At 39.6% G+C, this 20,624-nt stretch overlaps 1 protein-coding gene across 1 annotated transcript in view; it reads left to right on the top strand.

The window, feature by feature from the left end:
• Window positions 1-20,624, top strand: part of LOC124787920 (RRP12-like protein) — a 140,734-nt gene that overhangs the window by 70,653 nt on the left and 49,457 nt on the right. Inside the window, exons 11-13 of the mRNA XM_047254907.1 lie at window positions 3,310-3,442; window positions 3,951-4,187; window positions 6,996-7,222. Of these exons, the coding sequence (XP_047110863.1) occupies window positions 3,310-3,442; window positions 3,951-4,187; window positions 6,996-7,222 (597 nt within the window). The remainder of the gene's footprint in view (window positions 1-3,309; window positions 3,443-3,950; window positions 4,188-6,995; window positions 7,223-20,624) is intronic.

Here is a 20,624-nt window from a genome sequence, read left to right as displayed (position 1 = left end):
TGGTTCGCAGAGGACGTGGTATTGGACTGGGTTAAACTTATATGGCAACATTGTCGTGGGCCCTTGCTAGGTTTGCTAAACATGGTTGTACTAGATTTGCACACAAATCATACTGCTCTGGTTGTAAAGAGATAATTACTAGAGGGTAGAACAGACTTGGCTCCTATTCCAGGAGGGATGACATCAATTTTACAGCTATTAGTTGTTGTTTTAAACAAACAATTTAAGGACAAAGTTAAAAATATGTACACACATTGGCTAATGAAAGAGGATACGCAGTCAATGCCAGCAGGATGTGTTGAGCGTGCAAGCTTGTCTCGAGTGTGTGAGTGGACTGACCAATCTTGGAAATGTACCCCGAACAAAATTGTCCAACATGCATTTAAGAAAATGCTGTTTCTCTAATGTGCTTGATGACACACAAGATGGAGCTCTTCATAAAGAGAGTAGCAAAAAGGAATTGAGTGATGACAACTGAGAATCATTGGAGTAATGATTAAAGACAGTCCAGATATGTTTATGTAAAATTTCTGGTCTTTACATCCAATTTCCATTTCTAAGTCATTTTCATTGTAGGTATGTGACAGTATCCAGGTAGTCAGTGAGCCTATGCACTACTAATGAAAAGACGTGTGTGTGTGTGTGTGTGTGTGTGTGTGTGTGTGTGTGTGTGTGTGTGAGAGGGAGAGAGAGAGAGAGAGAGAGAGAGAGAGAGAGAGAGAGAGAGAGAGAGAGAGTTATGTATTTCTTTTGGGTCTATTACGTGTTGTAAATTTGTATTCTTGGTTGCTACATTATTGTGAGTTTCTCCTTAGCACATGTCTATTTGGTCTGCTCTAAGTCTGTGTGACCCTCTTAAAATAAAAAATTGGTGAAAGAGGTTAATGTCCCTAGGAGACACTTACAGTTTGCACTTTGTACAGATCACTTGTGCTGGAAATATTTATATGCAGACTAATTATATTGTTCGAAATGTTAAAAAAAAAGTGAGCTAATAAAGTACCTTGTCTGAGGTGATACAAATTAGTACCTTGAAAACGTAGATTACTCTTCATGAAATTTAAATCATATAAATCGAAAATGTAATTTTATTGGATGAAATCATTATATTTCATTGAAAGAAAAAAAAAATACTTTGGATGTCATTCATGTGATATGGAGAAACTGATGTACTATTTGAACACAAGTTGCAGTATAGTCTGTAAAACTGTAAAATCCATATCAAACCTACTAACTACCAGCAATACCTCCACTTCAACAGCTACCACCCTTTCCATACTAAGAAGTCCCTTCTGTACAGCCTGTCCACCTGTGGTCGTCACATTTGCAGTGACAAATGGTCCCTCTCAAAATACAGTGAGGGTCTCACTGAAGCCTTCCGAACCTTGTACAAAAACAAATCTCCCATGTCTTATCTTTCCAGTGTCCCACCACCTTCTAAAACCCCACCGTCCGGCCACAGAGGAGGCTTCCCCTCATAACTCAGTACCACTCAGGACTGGGGCAACTGAATTATGTTCTCCACCAGGGTTTCGACTCCCTCTCGCTGTGCCCTGAATTGAGAAATGTCCTGCCCACTATACTTTCCACCCCTCCCACAGTGGTATTCTGCCGTCCACCAAACCTACACAATATACTTGTCCATCCTTACACAATCCCTGCTCCCAAACCCCTACCTCATGGCTCATACCCCTGTACTAGAAGATGTGAGACCTGTCCCATACATCCTCCCACCACCACCTACTTCATTCCAATCACTAACTTCACCTACCCCATCAAAGGCAGAGCTACCTGCGAAACTAGTCATGTGATCTACAAGCTAAGCTGCAACCACTGTGCTGCATTCTATGTGGGCGTGACAACCAACAAGCTGTGTGTCCGCATGAATGGCCACCAACAAACTGTGGACACGAAACAAGTGGACCACCCTGTTGCTGAACACGCTGCCAACATGACATCCTTCATTTCAATGACTGCTTCACAGCCTGTGCCATATGGATGCTTCCCACCAACACCAGCTCTTCTGAGTTGCGCAGGTTTCCCTCCAATACATCCTACGTTCCCGTAACCCTCCAGGCCTCAACCTTCGTTAGTCACTGTCCTCACCCATCCAGCCCCTTCCCTGTTCCCATTCCAGCACTACACAGCCGTCATTCCACCGTCACATCAAGTCTTCTTACTTCTCTCCTTTTCCCCTACTTCCCCACCCCCTTCCCACCTTTCTCCTGCCCTCTGTCTAACCTGCAGCACTTCACTGTCCTCCACCCACATCGTACTATCCCTCTCCTCCCCTCCCCAACCCAGCCACCTCCTTACCCCCACCCAGTCGCCACTCCCATCTTGCACTGGTGCTGCTGCTTGCAGTGTGGTTTCGTTTCAGTTGCCTGAGATTGCAGAGTGTGTGTGTGTGTGTGTGTGTGTGTGTGTGTGTGTGTGTGTGTCATCCATTGTTGACGAAGGCCTTATGGTCGAAAGCTTTTTTTGTGACGGCCTTTTTGTTGTGCCTATCTGCGACGGCCTTATGGTAAAAAGTTTTTTTTGTGACAGCCTTTTTGTTGTGCCTATCTGCGACTCAGTGTCTCTGCTATGTGGTGAGTAGCGACATTCCTTTTCATAATGGAATTGGAAGATAAGTATACAGTATCTGGCATTTATTGGATAGAATGAAGTTACATTATTGAGAGTGTTAAGTGTTCAGCTTGAAGTGCTCAGTAGTCATTATGGTCCCATAAGAATTTACACTTTTGCTGTTCTCTTCAGTGATAGGAAAAAAAAAAAAAAAATTCTGACTTGAGGGAGGGGGGATGCACTGTAAGCAATCGCAGTGGGATTTTTATAAACTGTAATAGTTACTACAGTGCTATGTGACCTTGGTCAAAAGTACTTGGATTTCCTCTCATAACAGCAAGTCTTTAATTATTATCTTTTCAGATGAGCACTGATTAATCTGGCCGTAAAATTTCTTTCCTTTTTTAATGTCAAATAAGTAAAATTTTTTGCTTATTTTCATATAAGTTACTTTTTCACTGTATGGGGCATTGACATTTCTACACGATTTATTGCAGTAATCAAGTATGACTTATGCAACAAGAATTACAAAAAACTGCCATTATGTTAATAATTAATTCAGCTACAGTTTATACTGTTTATTTGAGGTATTATAGAAAATGAATAGCTCATCATGTTACTCATTTGTTACCCATGATGGACTCAAATAAACTCCCCACTGCACATTGAAGATTATTTTTGTCCTCTCAAAACCAATAATGGCATTAAAGTGATAACTTCATATGTATGATTTTTTCATAGGGAAAAATCTGTTGAGTGTGAGAAGCAAAGTGATATGGTTGGTGCTCACAGTTATGACCTGCTGCAATCACAGATTTGGGCACTTTTACCTGGCTTCTGTAACAGACCATCTGACATAAAAGAGAATTTCAAGGTTAGTCTTTTCCGTAATACAGCAGTTCCCTTTCTAGCATGATTATACTACCTGTTGAAATAATTAGTGTAACTTTACTGTCCAAATAAAACACTCTGCATTATATTCGGTGTCTGAGTGGGTAAGTATCAAACAACAAATCCAAAGGTGCAGGATCACACTCTGGTTCTGAGATTTTTTTCCTGCGCCATGTGCTGCAGTAACATCATTGTGTATTAGTATATAATCAAGTACCATTCTTTAATTAATTATGTAGTTTGCTTTAAGCACACCTGATCACTGTTCCTAGATATGCTTCTCTTGCAAAATTAGCAACTCCAGTGTAATTTCCTTTAGAATGTCCTAGATTTCAGTCAGATCGTAGTGTTACATTACAATTTTACTTTATAAAAGAATCAGTTATTCTTAAACTATATTTCTGGTTATTACTTGTTGCCTACATATAGTGACAATCAGTTTATATGATGATATTGAGTGCTGATCATTGCCAACAATATTTATTTGTCAGAGCATTGCAAGAATCCTGGGTACGGCAATTAATGAACGCAAGGACCTACGTCTTTCTGTCATGGCATCATTGAGGAAATTGATTTCTGGAAGTAAAGAAATGAATAATGAGGAAGATCTGGCAGAATTGTCAAGATTTGCAAAAAATTTCCTTCCAATTCTCTTTAATCTGTATACTATTAAAGCTAAAGGATCTGATGAAGAAGGCCACAGACTATCTGCATATGAAACGATCAAGGTAGGTGTTAGTATTCTGCACACCTTAAATTTTAATTTGAAATATATATATTGCTGTTTCTTGTTCGTAGTGAGTTGCATGCTTACTGCAAAGTGATAGTGGAGTTGAATTTCAGTATTTTATGATTGATGTAGATAATTTATTTTTCAAATTACACTGAAAGATATAGTGTTCTTGAAAAACAAGGAATTAAATACTACAAATATGAGGGAGAAATGTCTTTTTCATAGTTTCTGGTGTGATCTTGGAGAGCTTGTGTAATACAAAGCGACAACCACTGCCTGCATGCAGTCTGCAATTCAAATTTCAATTGTAACTTAACATTTTATGAAAGCTGCACTAATGAATTACATCAGGAAAATTTGAAGATTTGAAGCTTAATTGTGCTACAGTATTAACGTGTAATGTATCTAAGTATTTTGCAACTGGACATGCACTTTTTTAAAATTTTTAGAATGGAAAGCTTGTTTATTTAAAACATTTGTTTAATTCAGGCGTATTCACAAAGATTCAGGAATAGTTTGATGAAGCTGTGAATAAATAGTAGCTGATATAGGCACTTGATGCCATTTTTGATCCATAAGTGTAAATAAATAAAAAATTTAAATAACTTGGGAGTATAGGTAACAACTCTTTGAATGGTAGAAGCGTAGCATTGTTGATGTGCACACAAAAAAAGTGAAAAATTGGATAGCTTTTGGTTGGAGGTGGCCTTTTCAGAGCTGGAACACACACACACACACACACACACACACACACACACACACACACACACAAATTCCCTAGGGGTGTATGTGAGGAATGTTGGGCTATGAACGTGTGTGTGTGTGTGTGTGTGTGTGTGTGTGTGTGTGTGTGTGTGTGTGTGTTTTTTGTGTTCCTGTCAATGACTCAATGCTTGTTGACTTTACTCCTGAATTATTTACATTTTGCCAGAACTATCTATACCATATTTAAATCGAAAATTAGTCATCTGACATGGTTAACCTAATTTATTGCAGCTGTACAATCTTTTCCCTGTACTTGATGCATCTCCTACAAGTGATTGCTTAAAATTTGTGGAATATTGATTATTACTTGATAAATTTTATGTCAAGGAATAAAGGCATCATCCGTTACTAATGTATATCTTCATAATTGTTTTGACAATGCAACAGAGAATGATAGCCAGTCACATCACCTCCAAAATTGTCACTACTTTTAGTTGTGGATTTAAGATGATCTACAGATGGTTGGCACAAATTACATAAAGCATTTTATAAAAATTTAGTAATGTTTGCTGTTGACTTGAGATGAGCTGAAATCAGGCACCAGTTATGTTATACTACTTTGCAGTATCTAAGGAAATGTAATTTTTAAACATTTTTGGAAGGTGACTGTCAACAGCCATTAAGTAACGTATAAGATGCACGTTTGAACCATCAGCTCCTTTTATTTTTAACCCAAATATCAACCAGTTTCAGTCTTTGACCATCTTCACAGATAAGGGTTAAAGTGGTTTAAGTCACCATATTACATTAGTCATTACTTAAAATGTGTAGTGCATGCCATGAATGTCATTATATGACACAGGACGTTTAGAAGCAAACATATGAATGTTAAATGTACACAGAGCAGTACTAGAGAGAAGATCCTGATCTTCTCTTCTGTACTCCTCTTATCCGTGAAGATGGTCCAAGACTGAAACTGGTTGATATTTGGGTTTAAAGTAAAAGCAACTGATGGTTCAAATATGCATTTTATACAAATGTTGTTGTTGGTTTTTTTTTTTTTTTTTATACATAGTCCTTAATATTTTATGTGCAGCAACAAGTCAGACTACTGTGTTTCTTCTGTTTAGGACTTTTTAAATTATTGCCAGGTGAAATAAAATAGTATACAAATGGGAAGCAACTGAGAAAAAAATTAGTTTAGAATAACTGAAATTTTTTGTCAGACAAAACGCACAAAGCTTTGTCATCAGTTTACATGTCTTCAGTCATTATCTCATTACTTTTTCCTTCTGTATAACTGTAATTTTAACACATTTCAATATTTACTACGTCAATGTAATTCACTGTTAAGCAAAGTTAGCTGATGTCAGGAGGTCCTTTCATATGTTAGTTCATATGAAACAGTAATGCAATTCAGAGGCATGTAGCATGTATAAGCAGAACGTGCATCTGAATTTTTTGGAATCTGAGGCTTCTTTTTGGAATGGCAAGACTAATTGAAATCATAGATTTTGCATGACAAGAACAAGATAAGATTGTAAAGGATGCAAAACTGTAAGGACAGAAACTATCAAGGGAATGAAAATTTAAACTAGATCAAAGGTTAATGAATATTTGCAAGTATTGACAGATAACAAGGTGTTTACTAGTCTTTGGAAGCAAAAACCTTTATGATGGATGATTTATGTTTGTTGGATCTGGAATGGAGCTCTGAACTCTATATGCAGAGATAATTGGTACCCACTGTACAAATTGAGACATTTCTCACATAATCATTAGCTTGTAGTCACTTCATACAACTTCTGAGAGAGACCCAGACTGTCAGCAGTAATGCCACCTCTCATGTTGAGAACAAAACTTGTGACCATAGATGGCTTTGTCTTCTTATTCTTATGTAAATTCAGGTCCTTGCGGCACTATTATTAATAAGTAGTGTAGAGACTATAGCTTATTTAATTTGGTTTTTAGATGCTAAGCTTTTTGTATGATTTCTTTAAAAAAATTCATTATGGTATCCGAAACATAGTTCACTGATCAGTTTCTGCTGTTAACAGTATTAAGTGAGGTTGTGATCGATTTCTGATATTGATTATAGGTGTATTTAGAAATAACAGACTCTCCTCTTCGGAACGACTTGTTTGACCGGGCAGTCATTAAGCTGAATGCTGAAGATTCTGATGACTTTGTGAAAAAGAGCATTCTTGACCTCCTACGACTGTTGCTGCCATATCAGGATGTTGAGAGGCTTTCTAAACTGTATGAGCATTGTAAGCAGTTAGTACCTCAAATCAAAGATCGCCAGCAGCAGAAGAAATCTTATAGGTGAGTACCTGCAGCCTGTACATTACCGCAATATACATTCAGTTTTTCAAAGAATTATTTTGGTTTCAGTATATGAAAAATTTAGATTTGTGTAATTTATCTAAACAAATATTACACTGAAGTAGCTGATCAACCAGTTACTTTCTACTCACTTATGTAATTTGTTGTATTAGCTTTAACAATTTTGTGTTTTTAAAGCAATAACACAAAATTGTCCCCATCTTCAAAAAAGGGAATAAAAGACTTTGTAAAAACTACAGAGGAATACACTTATGAGTCATACAGCAAAGATTTTTGAAAGAATTTTGCTAAATGGAATAAGTGAAAAGATAAAAAAGGAGCTGAGTGAAGAACAGCATGGGTTTAGGAAAGGAAGAAGCATGATCGACCTGATATTTTCTTTCCATCAGCTGATGGAAAAAAGTTGGGAGCATAACAAAAGGGGATAATGGTTTTTATAGACATAGAAAAGGCATATGACTCAGTTCCAGGGAAAGACCCTGGGAAGAAATGAAGAAGATACGTATAGAATGTGGACACATTAATGTAATAAAGACAGTGTACAGAGGACACAACTGTAGAGTTAGAACACCATTGGGGAATTGTGAATACTTCAAAATAAGACAAAGACTTACACAAGGAAGTATTCTATCACCTGGACTTTTTAATGCTGTGATGGAGGGAATGAGTAGGGCAGTTAAAGATATAGTAAAAGGAAAAGACAAAAAGATGATTTTTGCAGATAATATGGTAATATGGGACAATAAAGAGGTAGATGTACAGTTACAAGTTGATGCGTGGAAGGAAATAATGAAAAGGTATGGATTAAAAATAAATAAAGATAAGAGTGATGTAATCGTCTTTGGAAGAGAAAAAGGGATCAACGGGAATATTACTTTGAAAGGAGAACCTCTCACAGTAGTAGACAGTTTCACTTATTTAGGGAATGAAATATCTAGTTATGGAAAAATAACTAACGAAATTAATAGGAGGTTATGGAAGAGAGGCAATTTCTACCAAACAATAAATCACGTGATTTGGAATAAAGAAATTTCAGGAAAATCAAAACTCCTTATGTATAAGAGTTATTACTTCCCTATTGTCACCCGTGGAGGAGACACATGGACAATGACAGAAAGGGACTGGAGCAGACTGCAAGCAGGGGAAATGAAATTTCTCGGAGCAGCTAAGGGAAAAACAAGAATGGACAGAGGAAGGAATGTTGATGTTAGAAAGGAACTTAAACAAGAAAGTATGAGAGAAGAAATCGAAAAAAAAAGAGATTAAGATGGTGCGGGCATGTTAAGAGGTTGTGTGGGCAGAGAATTCCCAAAATTATGGAAGAACTAAAGATGGATGGAAGGAGGCCTAGAGGGCACGCAAGAACACGGTGGAAAATGGGAGTGAGAGTATCTGTGGAAAGGAGAGGTGTGACCTGGCCGCAAGTGGAGGAAGAAAAGTGGTGGGCGGACTGAGCCAAATGGAGAGGATTCGTCAGCACCCAGACCCAGCAGTAGCTGGAGTGGGATCCGGGTACAAACAAACTTTTAACAATTCAATTTATAACACTGCTGTGTGCAGTGTGAGACAAATAAAAGAGAAAATCAAATTTTCTTTTATAAATCCATATTCTTTAATAAAGTCTCCTTTTTATGTGCTAGACACTTGAAATCTTCATTTTGATGTCACTATGAAACCTAAGTCTTAAGGAATTTGTCACTCCTCCTTTCATTTGAAACAAACTACTTGCTCCCGCTGTTGATGATTTCTGGGATTTGGATGATTTCTTCTTAAACTGCTGAATGTTTTCATCTGATGTTTATGCCTCATAATTGTGTGTACTGATCATTTTCATTTTCGACTCTCAAGGCAAATCAGGATCAACAAATACAATGATGATGGATTCAGGAGACAGATTTCATAAATGATTTTTCAGTTTGTGTAAAGCCACACAAGACATCACAACTGTCAGCCTAATATGTACAAAGCTTCAAAACAATCTGCACACAAGGCTTTTTAGATTAGGTGACGCTCCATCCAATCCAGATAATGATAACTGTAGGAAACACAGAAGTATCGGTGTAAGAGCGAAAGAAATGCCTCCCACAGGTGAGAGTATTAAAATCCTAATAGTAAACTGCCAAAGCATTCGCAACAAAGATCCAGAGTTTGAAGTGCTCATGGAAAAGCACTGAAGCCCACATAATGCTAGGTAAAGAAAGCTAGTTGAAACCTGAAATTGATAGCAGTGAGATTTTTGGGGAAAATTTAAGTGTATATCGAAAGGATAGGCAAAGGGAAATGGAGGTGATGTATTTGTCGCAGTAGACAAGGAACTCAGATCCACCAAGATAGAAATTGAAGCTGTATGTGAGATTGTTTGGACAAGACTCAGTATCAGGGTGAACATAAAATAATTGGATCCTTGTATCACCCACCAGACTCGTCTCCTGACGTAGCTTAAAACTTCAGAGAAAACCTCATGTCATTATTATGTTAAGTTCCCAAATCATACTGTAATCATTGGTGGAGACTTTAATCGTCCAACAATTAATTGGGAAAATTATAGCTTTTTTTATGTACACAATAAGATATCCTGTGAAACTTTACTAAATGTCTACTCTGAAAACTACGTGGAACAGATAGTTAGGAATGCCACTCATGATTGAAATACATTGGATCTAATGGCAACCAATAGACCTGACCTCTTTGAGGATGCCCACTTTGAAAGTGTTACCAGTGACCATGATGTGGTTGTGGCAACAACGATTACCAAAGGACAAAGGACAACTAAAACAAGCAGAAAGATATATGTTGTTGTGGTGGTCTTCAGTCCTGAGACTGGTTTGATGCAGCTCTCCATGCTACTCTATCCTGTGCAAGCTTTTTCATCTCCCAGTACCTACTGCAACCTACATCCTTCTGAATCTGCTTAGTGTATTCATCTCTTGGTCTCCCTCTACGATTTTTACCCTCCACGCTGCCCTCCAATACTAAATTGGTGATCCCTTGATGCCTCAGATCATGTCCTACCAACCGATCCCTTCTTCTGGTCAAGTTGTGCCACAAACTTCTCTTCTCCCCAATCCTATTCAATACTTCCTCATTAGTTATGTGATCTACCCATCTAATCTTCAGCATTCTTCTGTTGCACCACATTTCGAAAGCTTCTATTCTCTTCTTGTCCAAACTATTTATCGTCCATGTTCACTTCCATACATGGCTACACTCCATACGAATACTTTCAGAAATGACTTCCTGACACTTAAATCAATACTGGATGTTAACAAATTTCTCTTCTTCAGAAACGCTTTCCTTGCTATTGCCAGCCTACATTTTATATCCTCTCTACTTCGACCATCGTCAGTTATTTTGCTCCCCAAATAGCAAAACTCCTTTACTACTTTAAGTGCCTCATTTCCTAATCTAATTCCCTCAGCATCACCCGACTTAATTAGACTACATTCCATTATCCTTGTTTTGCTTTTGTTGATGTTCATCTTATATCCTCCATTCAAGGCACTGTCCATTCCATTCAGCTGCTCTTCCAAGTCCTTTGCTGTCTCTGACAGAATTACAATGTCATCTGCGAACCTCAAAGTTTTTATTTCTTCTCCATGAATTTTAATACCTACTCCGAATTTTTCTTTTGTTTCCTTTACTGCTTGCTCAATATACAGATTGAACAACATCGGGGAGAGGCTACAACCCTGTCTTACTCCCTTCCCAACCACTGCTTCCCTTTCATGTCCCTCGACTCTTATAACTGCCATCTGGTTTCTGTACAAATTGTAAATAGCCTTTCGCTCCTTGTATGTTCAGTAAACTAGACAAAAAGTAAGTAGTATCATATCTCAAAGAGGAACTTGAATCTTTCATCAAAAGGCAGGAGCATGTGGAAGAACTCTAGTTCAAGCTCAAAACAATAATTGACCAAGCACTGAATAGATATGTACCCAGTGGAGCAGTCCATAATGGGAGAGAACCTCCATGGTATACAGTCACTGTAAAGGAACAGATCATTGTATAATAACTGTAAAACAAAAGCATAGGGTTATAGCTACAGAGATGCTGGATGAAATGAATTTGGCTGTCAGTAGAGCTATGCGCAATGCCTTTAGTGACTACTGGAGTAGAATATTGTCAAGTGATCTTCCACAGAGCCAAAAGAAAGTCATGCCAGCCATCATGCTTTTCGAAAACATTGATCACGTGAAACCCAAGTCGCACTTTTTCCACATGACATGATGAAAGCTTTGGATCTAGCCAGTCAGGTAGATGCAGTATTTATTGATTTCTGAAAAGCATTTGACTCTGTATCACACCTGTGCTTATTGTCAAAAGTATGATCATGTAGGGTATCAAGTTAAATTTGTGACTGGATTGAGGACTTTTTGGCAGGGGGCACGCAGCATGTTATCTTGGATGGAGAGTCGTCGTCAGATGTAGAAGTAACTTCGGGTGTTGTCCAGGGAAGTGTGTTGGGACCCTTGCTGTTCATGTTGTATATTAATGATCTTGCAGACAATATTAATAGTAAAATCAGGCTTTTTACAGATGATGCAGTTATCTATAATGAAGTACTATCTGAACGAAGCTACATAAATATTCAGTCAGGTCTTTACAAGATTTAAAATGCTACAGAGATTGGCAACTTGCTTTAAATGTTGAGAAATGTAAAACATTGCGCTCCACAAAATGAAAAAAACGTAGTATCTTATAACTAAATATCAATGAGACACTGCTGGAATCGGCCAACTCATACAAATACCTGGGTGTAACAATTTGTAAAGATATGAAATGGAATGATTACGTAGGTTCAGTCATGAGTAAAGCAGGTGGTAGACTTTGGATTTTTGGTAGAATACTGGGAAAGTGCAGTCAATCTACAAAGGAGATTGTTTACAAATCACTTGTGTGACCAGTTTTTGAATATTGCTCAAGTGTGTGGGACACATACCAGATAGGACTAATGGGGGATACTGAACTTGTACAGAGAATGGCAGCACGAATGGTCACAGGTTTGTTTAATTCATGAGAGTGTGTCGCAGAGATGACTGCAGGAACTGAACTGGAAGACTCTTGAAGATAGATGTAAACTATCCTGAGAAAGTCTATTAATTCCACAAATGTACTGACAAGAAAAATAAAGATGGTGATAATTCAGATTCATTACGTAACACAAGCATTTTCAAGCAATAAATGGCTTTCACCATCTATCTTGCGTGATAGCCACTGAAACATGGAGGAATACTTGGGAGCAATCGTTGAATTTTGTATTTGCGTTGCCCTCAACTCGTTGCAGTACTCTCTGCATACTCAGATACTCCTCTCTCAGTCTCATGTAGGTGCTAATTGGTTCTGTCAGGGTGTATACAACCTGGGACAACCGGGAAATCCGGGAAAAACCCGGGAATTTTTTCATCCGAGAGAAAACCGGGAAAAACCCAGGAATTTTTCGGAATTCTGGGAATTTTTCATTGTTTTAGCTTTCAGTTAAATTTTTGTAATTTTGACTTCAGAATTGATTCTCTAGCAAAGAATGTTATTGTATCCTGCTACTGGAGAATGATACTGCAGCAATAAAATATAAACGAGAGGGAAAAAAACGAAACTTTAGTGGCAAAGGAAATGTGCAACTAACAACAACAAAAAGCCGTGCACGCACAAGCGTCTGCAAATAGCAAAAATATGTCAAAGGCTGTAGGGCGAAGACTGTAATTCTTCATAACAATAAACTGCCTGCTATGAGCATGACGTCACAACTGTTCACATTAGGTTCGTTTGACCAATTACCAGCGGTCTGTTGCGCATGCGCATTTGACTCGCCTATAAGCATTATCTTCTCCCGCTACTTGAAGTTCGGCTGTTAGCTGTATCGGTAGTAGCAGCAAGCAGCCAGATGCAAACGAGAAAACTTTTTCTCGCGCGTGCTAGCTGCCAGATTCGCGCTTGCACAGAGTTGTCTGAGTTGTAGTGGGGAGGGTGTTAACCTCCACGTGACCCGTGTTTACGTTAAGTGATTTCGCTGCTTCTCTTCGTGTACAGCTCCCACGTCAAATGAAAACAAAACGGATTTCTGTGGCCGGGAGTTATCAAGTCAATTAAAATACATTCACATAGTTACGGAGGGCAAAAATATATTATTAATTTCAGTTTTCTGATTTTATTTTATTTCCAAGTTAGTAGCAGTCAAGCATTAATCGCCTTGCAGAACTGTGAAGTTATTTTTACAAGTTTGCTAAAGAAATTTGGCTTTATTAATCTTTCCGCCGAGGCAATCATTTTATTTGAAACAAAGTGTTTCATTCTACAGTATTGACTAGTTCCAACTGTTCGCTGAATTTCAAGTTCACGTTATCATCTTCTGCCATATATTGCATTATGCTTAATAAAGAACCAAAAATGAGACTGTAGAGTACTGGTACTCCAAGAAAATTTACATCCCAAAAACCACACTGAAAAGCTTAGTATCAGATGGGACCTACTTCTTTGTGAATCTGGAAAAAGCCAATTTGCACTTCAAGCCGAATTATGCATTTTAGTATGGTTTACGAAATTCCGAGCTCTTTGGAGTCTCCTCTGATGCCCTGTTTCTTTTATGGTCTAATGTAAGCTCTCTTAGTGCTTTATACACATGAACATACGGGCTTCCTACACCAGTGCAGTTGCACACGCACAATAATGCCTGTTTTCTGGCGCTCTCGGGCAACTGGTAAATCGAACCTATTTCTAACAGTCTCCGAGTATTGCGAACGGTGGTCAGAAAAGTGTTACTTTCAAAGTAAATTTCTTTTTACGCAAGATGAATTATGTTAAGAGTGAGAAAGTGGGATGGATATCTAAATCACAGAGCGTTCGAAACTGAACATTTTGAGGACCGGCCGCTTACAAGAATTTCGAGCCGAGACATTTATGTCATAATTTTAAATTTACTGGCACATTTGTGTGATGTGTCTTAAAGTATAATACACGCAAAAAAAGATCAATATTGCATGTGAAAGCTTAGCTTCTGTTGTAGCGTGTTAATCTTAGAGACTAATATTATATGTGAAAGCTTAGCTTTTCTTGTAGATATAAGGTACTGTGTACATTAATGTAAACCATTAACTTTTCCTCTTGCGTGTTCGCGCCATGTAACCAGTGATCTTGCTATTGGCTGACTATAACACGTGTCCTATGCTCTGAATAGCTGCTGTCATCGGCTGACGAGATCTCGTGCCTTGAGATATGACTCGCTTACAAAAGGACATCGCAACCTCGGCTTCAACGCTCCAGAAACTAACCCGCTGTGTTTGGTGCAATTCGATTTTATACTTTCGTAATACGAAAATATGCAGAGTATATGTTGCTGCAAATCAAAGGTCTTTCCAAAACTTCTCTCCTTTTTCTTTTTATTAAAAGTCTCTCCAAAACTTCTTTTCCCCGTCTTTTTTTTTCCGGGAAGTTCTACGCGATTGTATAAAACGTTAACCATTCAAAGGATTGATAAGTTTTACAGTTCCGAGGGAAAATCTACAGAAAACCTACTGTCACTTAGCACAGAAAAAGTGTATTTTCACTCGGGAAAAAGCATATTTTTTAAACAGGATGTCCGGGGAGAAACCCGGGAATAACCCGGGAATTTTTTGCCTTGTCCCCGTATACACCCTGTTCTGTGCATGAATCATGGTCACCCTTTCTATTATTGGTTAATCAGAAACCGTTCATCTTCTTGAACCTTTGAGCGGGCGCACAATTTTTTTTAACATGAGCGGGCTTGTGGCATACTTCCTACACATGTAAAGAATAGCTGGCTTCGTGTTACAAAGGTAAACATGTATGAGGAAAATCACACTTTCATCTTAGTTTAATGAAACAATGATTTTACATTATATGAATTAAAGCACTGTTTAATTAAACAGTAATAAAATAAACCTTCATTATATCATCCTGTTGCCATGGAGAGGTAATGACCCATTTGAAGCATTAAACAGTGCAGTTGCTTTAGATCCCAGCCAACTGCATATTCGATTACTAATTATCTCATAGACAACTGCCACATTGTGGGATTGAGCTGTTAGCTCGTAATCTGGGTCGTTATCTTGCATGGAACGTAATTTTTTTCTCAATGAGTTCACTGTTTATTTTACATTACGGCTGCTCACTTTCATGTATAACAACCCAATTTATCACTCTGTTAGCTGAAGGAATAGTTCAGGGTTCACTGTTGTGAAGCAATAATGGAACAGTACAAAACAATTTTGTTTGTGCTTGGCACACATTATACATAGGCGCACCCACTCAAGGGTTAATAGTAATAAAATTAAAACATTCTCAAATAGCTTTTGTAGTTGCCTATATTGTTAACACAGAACATCTAATTTAGGTTTGCAGTTTCTCAGCTTCTGTGTTGGAATTCATGGTTTTTGCCAATAATTCATAACTTACGGCACAGATAGTGTGGCATCTTGATACATAGTACCTTACAGACCCATAAATTGTAGACGAAAGCCTTTAAGTATAGCAAGGGAAGTTCTAGCAGAATGTAAATAATTTAGGTGTAAAGGAGACAACTCACCAAATAGAAGTAATGGAGACAGCTCACTAAATAGAAGCATTGTCATTGATAGGCACACAAAAAAGATCGAAAACTTCAAGAATGTACGGAAAGTTTTGATTGAGAATTACGAGTTATTTAGGAATAAAGTAGGCAACTCACCAAAAGACAGAAGCGTTGCATCGTCGATAGGTACAGAAATTGAAAGTACAGAGCTTTGCTGTCTATCTGAATACACTTTGTTTTCCAAGCTTGTAGAGAAAACACACACACACACACACACACACACACACACACACACACACACACACACACACACTCACTCCCCCCCCCCCCTCTCTCTCTCTCTCTCTCTCTCTCTCTCTCTCTCTCTCTCTCTCTCTCTCTCTCTCTCTCTTTCACTCACACTCACTCGCTATTGGGCAGCGCGGTGTGGGGGTCAGTGAGTTACCTTAGGTATAGGTCAGGTGGGTTATGGGAGTGAAGCATGTGCTGTAAGGATAGCTCCCATTTCTGCAGCTCAGAAAAGCTACTGCTGGTGGTGGTGATGGGATCCCGATGGCAAGGGTTGTTCGCATGTTGTGCGACTGGTCCGCTTCATTTTTGGCAACTGCTTGGCATTGGCCATTCATTCTAGTTCACAGTTGGTTGATTGTCAGACCAATGTAACACGCTGTGCAGTGGTTGCAGCAGAACTGGTATATAATATGGCTGCTTTCACAGGTGTCCTGGCCTCTGAATGGTGTAGGATAAGCCTGTGATGGGACTGGAGTAGGTGGTGCTGGGTGGGTGGATTGAGTGGGCCTTACATCTGGGTCTTCCACAGCAGTATGAATCGTGTGGCAGAGGATTGGGGGTGGGTGTGGCAGTGGAACACCACCCTGGGAGGGGTTGGAAATATCTTGGGTAGGGTGTCCCTTATTTCAGGGCACAGTGATAGATAATCAAAGCCCTAACAAAGGACGGGTTTATTTCTCCAGTCCAGGGTTGTATTGGGTGACGGGGGGGGGGGGGGGGGGGGGCTTCTTTGTGGTTGGTTCTTCAGATGACTGAGTGGATCAGGATCAGGTGTGTGTGAGGATATAACGAAGGAGATCGGTCTGGGGGGTATTGTGTGTCTGTGAAAGCCTTTGTGAGGCATTCAGCATACTGGGCAAGGGAGTTCTCATCACTGCAGGTGCGTCTACTGTGAGTGTCCAGGCTGTATGGGACAGATTTTTTGGTGTGGAAGGGGTGACAGCTGTCAAAGTGCAGATACTGTTGGTGATTGGTGGGTTTGATGTGGACTGAGTTCTGGATGGACCTATCTGAGAGGAGGAGATTAATATCTAGGAGGGTGGCATGATGTGTGGAGGAGAACAAGTGAATTTGATGGGAGAGGTGGTGTTGAGGTTGTGCAGAAATGAGGATAATGTGTCATGGCCTTGGGTCCAGATTATAAAGATGTCATCAATAAATGTGAACCAGACCATGGGTTTGGGGGTTTTGGGAAACTAGGAATGTTTCCTCTAGGTGGCCCATGAAGAGGTTGGCATAGGTGGGTGCCATGCAGCTGCCCATGGCTGTGCCTCAAATTTGTTTGCATACCTTACCTTCAAAGGTGAATTAGTTATGGGTTACGAGCAATGAAGTGGTGGGTTTGGAACCTGCAGGGCATTGGGAGAGGTAGTGTTCAATCACGGCAAGGCCATGGAGGGATGTTGGTGTATAGGGAGCTTACATCAATAGTGACGAGTAGGAATCTGGGAGGTAAGGGTGTGGGGATAGTGGAGAGCCGGTGTAGGAAGTGGTTGGTATGTTTAATGTGAGAGGCTAGGTTTTGGACAATGGTTGGAGATGTTGATCAACAAGGGGTGCCCAGGATAGTTTGGTTTGTGGATTTTGGGGAGCATGGAGAAGTTGAGTGTGTGAGATGCTGTTGGGGTGAGTAGGGAGATGGAATCAGGGGAGAGGTTCTGGGAAGGGCATAAGGATTTCAGCAGGGATTGGAGGTTATGTTGGACTTCTGGGATGGGGTCACTTTGGCAGAGCTGGTAGGTGGAGTTGTCGGATAACTGATGGAGACCCTCTACCAGGATGTCACTCTGGTTCACCACAACAGTGGCGGAACCCTTGTCTACTGGGAGGATGATCAGGTCAGGATCCGTTTATAAGTTGTTTAGGGCAGTCCTTTCTTCTTTTGGAAGGTGTTGGATCTTAGGGAGGGACCTGGGGAAGGATGGTGAGGCAGGTTGGAAGTTATGAATTCCTGGAAGGTATCGGGATAGTTAGGTGGCAGTGTGGGGTTCACGGTTGGATGGTAGTATGAATTGGCACAGGTAGGGTTCAATCTTGGGATTGGATTTGCTTTGGTTGGAGGGGTTGGTGGTAGAGAAGTATTCCACTGTGGGGAGCTCTCCTTCTCCCACTCCTGCCATGGGCACCCACACTGCACCAACCAATGCCAACCTCTTCATGGGCCACCTAGAGGAAACATTCCTAACTTTCCAAAACCACAAACCCATGGTCTGGTTCTAGTTTACTGAAGATGCACACACTTTGTGCCTGCTGAACACACATTGCCAGGGTCGCATTTCTAAAGGTGGACAAGAGTGGCTGTTACTTCAGTTGGGATAGGTAGAGGGAGATTGGTGGGAGAAGGTACATGAACAAATCTGTGGCACAGACATGGGCACCCCTGTGGCACCCTCGTATGCCAACCTGTGTGTGGGCTATCTAGAGAAACCTTTCTAGCCTCCCAACCCCGTGCTCTGGTTCAGGTCACTGATGATATCTTAATAATCTGTACATAGGGCCAAGACATCTATCCTCATTCCTCGACAACCTCAACACCACCTCTCCCATCTGCTTCACCAGTCTCCTCAACCCCATGTGCTATCTTCGTGGATCATGCCCACCACCTATCTGATTGCTCCATCCATAGCCATGTCTGCATTAAGCAGTATCTGCATTTTGACAGCTGTCATCCCTTCCACACACAAATATCATTTCCATATATTCTGGCTGCCTGTGGATGGTGTATCTGCAGTGGCAAGACTTCACTTGTCCAGTATGCTGAAGATCTCACAAAGCCTAACCCTCCCCCTTCCCCCCCCCCCCCCCCTCCCTTTCCCTGAAAACCTAGTCCACAAACAGATTTCCCATGCCATATCATCGCACACCATGAAATCAGCTCCAAAGAAGTGCTCCTTTCGTCGTCCGATGTCGCACCGGACTGGAGCAACTGAACCATATCATGTGCCAGGGCTATGATGTCTATCATATGCCTGGAAATAAGGGACAATCTACCTATGATCCTTCCCACCACACTTAAAGAGATGTTCAATTGCCAACCAAACCTACACATCCTGGTCCATACCTATGTCACTCCAGCCCATGGCCACAGTGGCCATATCCCTGTGGAACACCCATGTGCAAGACCTGTCCAGTTCAACTTCCCATCAGATCCTACTCCAGTCCTGCCACAGGCTTATCTTACACCAAGCTTGTTGCAATTTCTGTACAGCTTCTTGTGTTAGCACAGGGTGTGTATGGCCCGGGACAACTGGGAGAACCTGTAAATTTTTTCATCTGGGAAAAACTGGGGAATTTTTCATTGTTTTAGTTTTCAGTTAAATTTTTGTAGGTTTGACTTGTAAGAACTGACACGCTAATGAAGAATTTTACTTTAACTCACTACTGTTAAATAATACTGCAGCATGCAACATAAAGAAAACTTTAGTTGCAAAGAAAATGGGTCATTACAACAACAAAACACAGTGCAAACACAAGTCTGCCGACACCGAAATGTGTCAAAGACTTTAGGGTCAATCCATATGAAGTGGTCCAGTGATTGTTGCTTGACCATTTTTAAATATTTTAATTTTTTTATATGTGGTTGCCCTATAATTGAGAAGTTCAAAACAGTTTTTAAAAATAATTTATCTTGCACATTTACTGAATGGTGACCATTTTTATTTGTAGGCGCATTACGATTTTTCAGTCTGGAGACAGTAGCGAAAATTTGAATATCTGTGCACTGGGTTAAGTTATAACATTGCAGTTGACATGATTGTTTTTAGAAAAGTGTCCTCTACAACATTGTCTTTTACACAAAATACCCTAAATTCAAAAATAACCAGTCAAAATGACCTCCAAACTTTGGTATCCAAATTTTCAAAAATCCACTTTTTAGGCCCAAAAATAACAAACAAGGATTGATTTATGAGAGTCTATTTTTTTCCTGTAGTTGGATATTACACACTACTGGTCTCATATAGAGCAAGAACGCTTACAAATGTTTCCTTAATTTTTTATGAATTTTTGAAATTTGAAAAGTTAACTAGATTTAATGGTCTGTGACACTAACAGTTATGACTGCATGATGAGTTTGTGTAAGAAATGCTCTGGTAAGGAAACTGTTATTGGATTGTTTCACGAATATGATGAGGGAATGCCAGACAGTATTACCTTCAAACAGTGGGCCACAACTGACAGGGCAGAAATGATAAAAGTGGTTAAATCTCAGGAAGACTACTTGGAAACTTTAATTGATAACTTACAAACTCAAAAGTCACCAGTATGTTTCTAAAACCCAAAGTAAGTTTTTGAAGGACAAAAAAAACCACAACTCCATGAAACTGATTGCATAGTGCTAGCTGATTTTGCAGAAAATTTTACATGTGTGATTCAGGATGAAATACAAGGGTACCACTGACTCAATGACCAGGCAACAGTGCATCCATTTATTATCTACTTTAAAAATGAGAAAGATGAAGTTTGCAGTTCTTCAATTTGCATTCTAAGTGACTACTTGGAGCACAACACTTTGGCTGTGCATGTGTTTCAAAAGTGTGTAATAAATTACCTAAAAGAAAATTTTCC

The sequence above is a fragment of the Schistocerca piceifrons genome, chromosome 3, assembly GCF_021461385.2.
Source record: "Schistocerca piceifrons isolate TAMUIC-IGC-003096 chromosome 3, iqSchPice1.1, whole genome shotgun sequence".
NCBI lineage: Eukaryota > Metazoa > Arthropoda > Insecta > Orthoptera > Acrididae > Schistocerca > Schistocerca piceifrons.
This window is presented reverse-complemented; position numbering and strand designations above follow the sequence as displayed.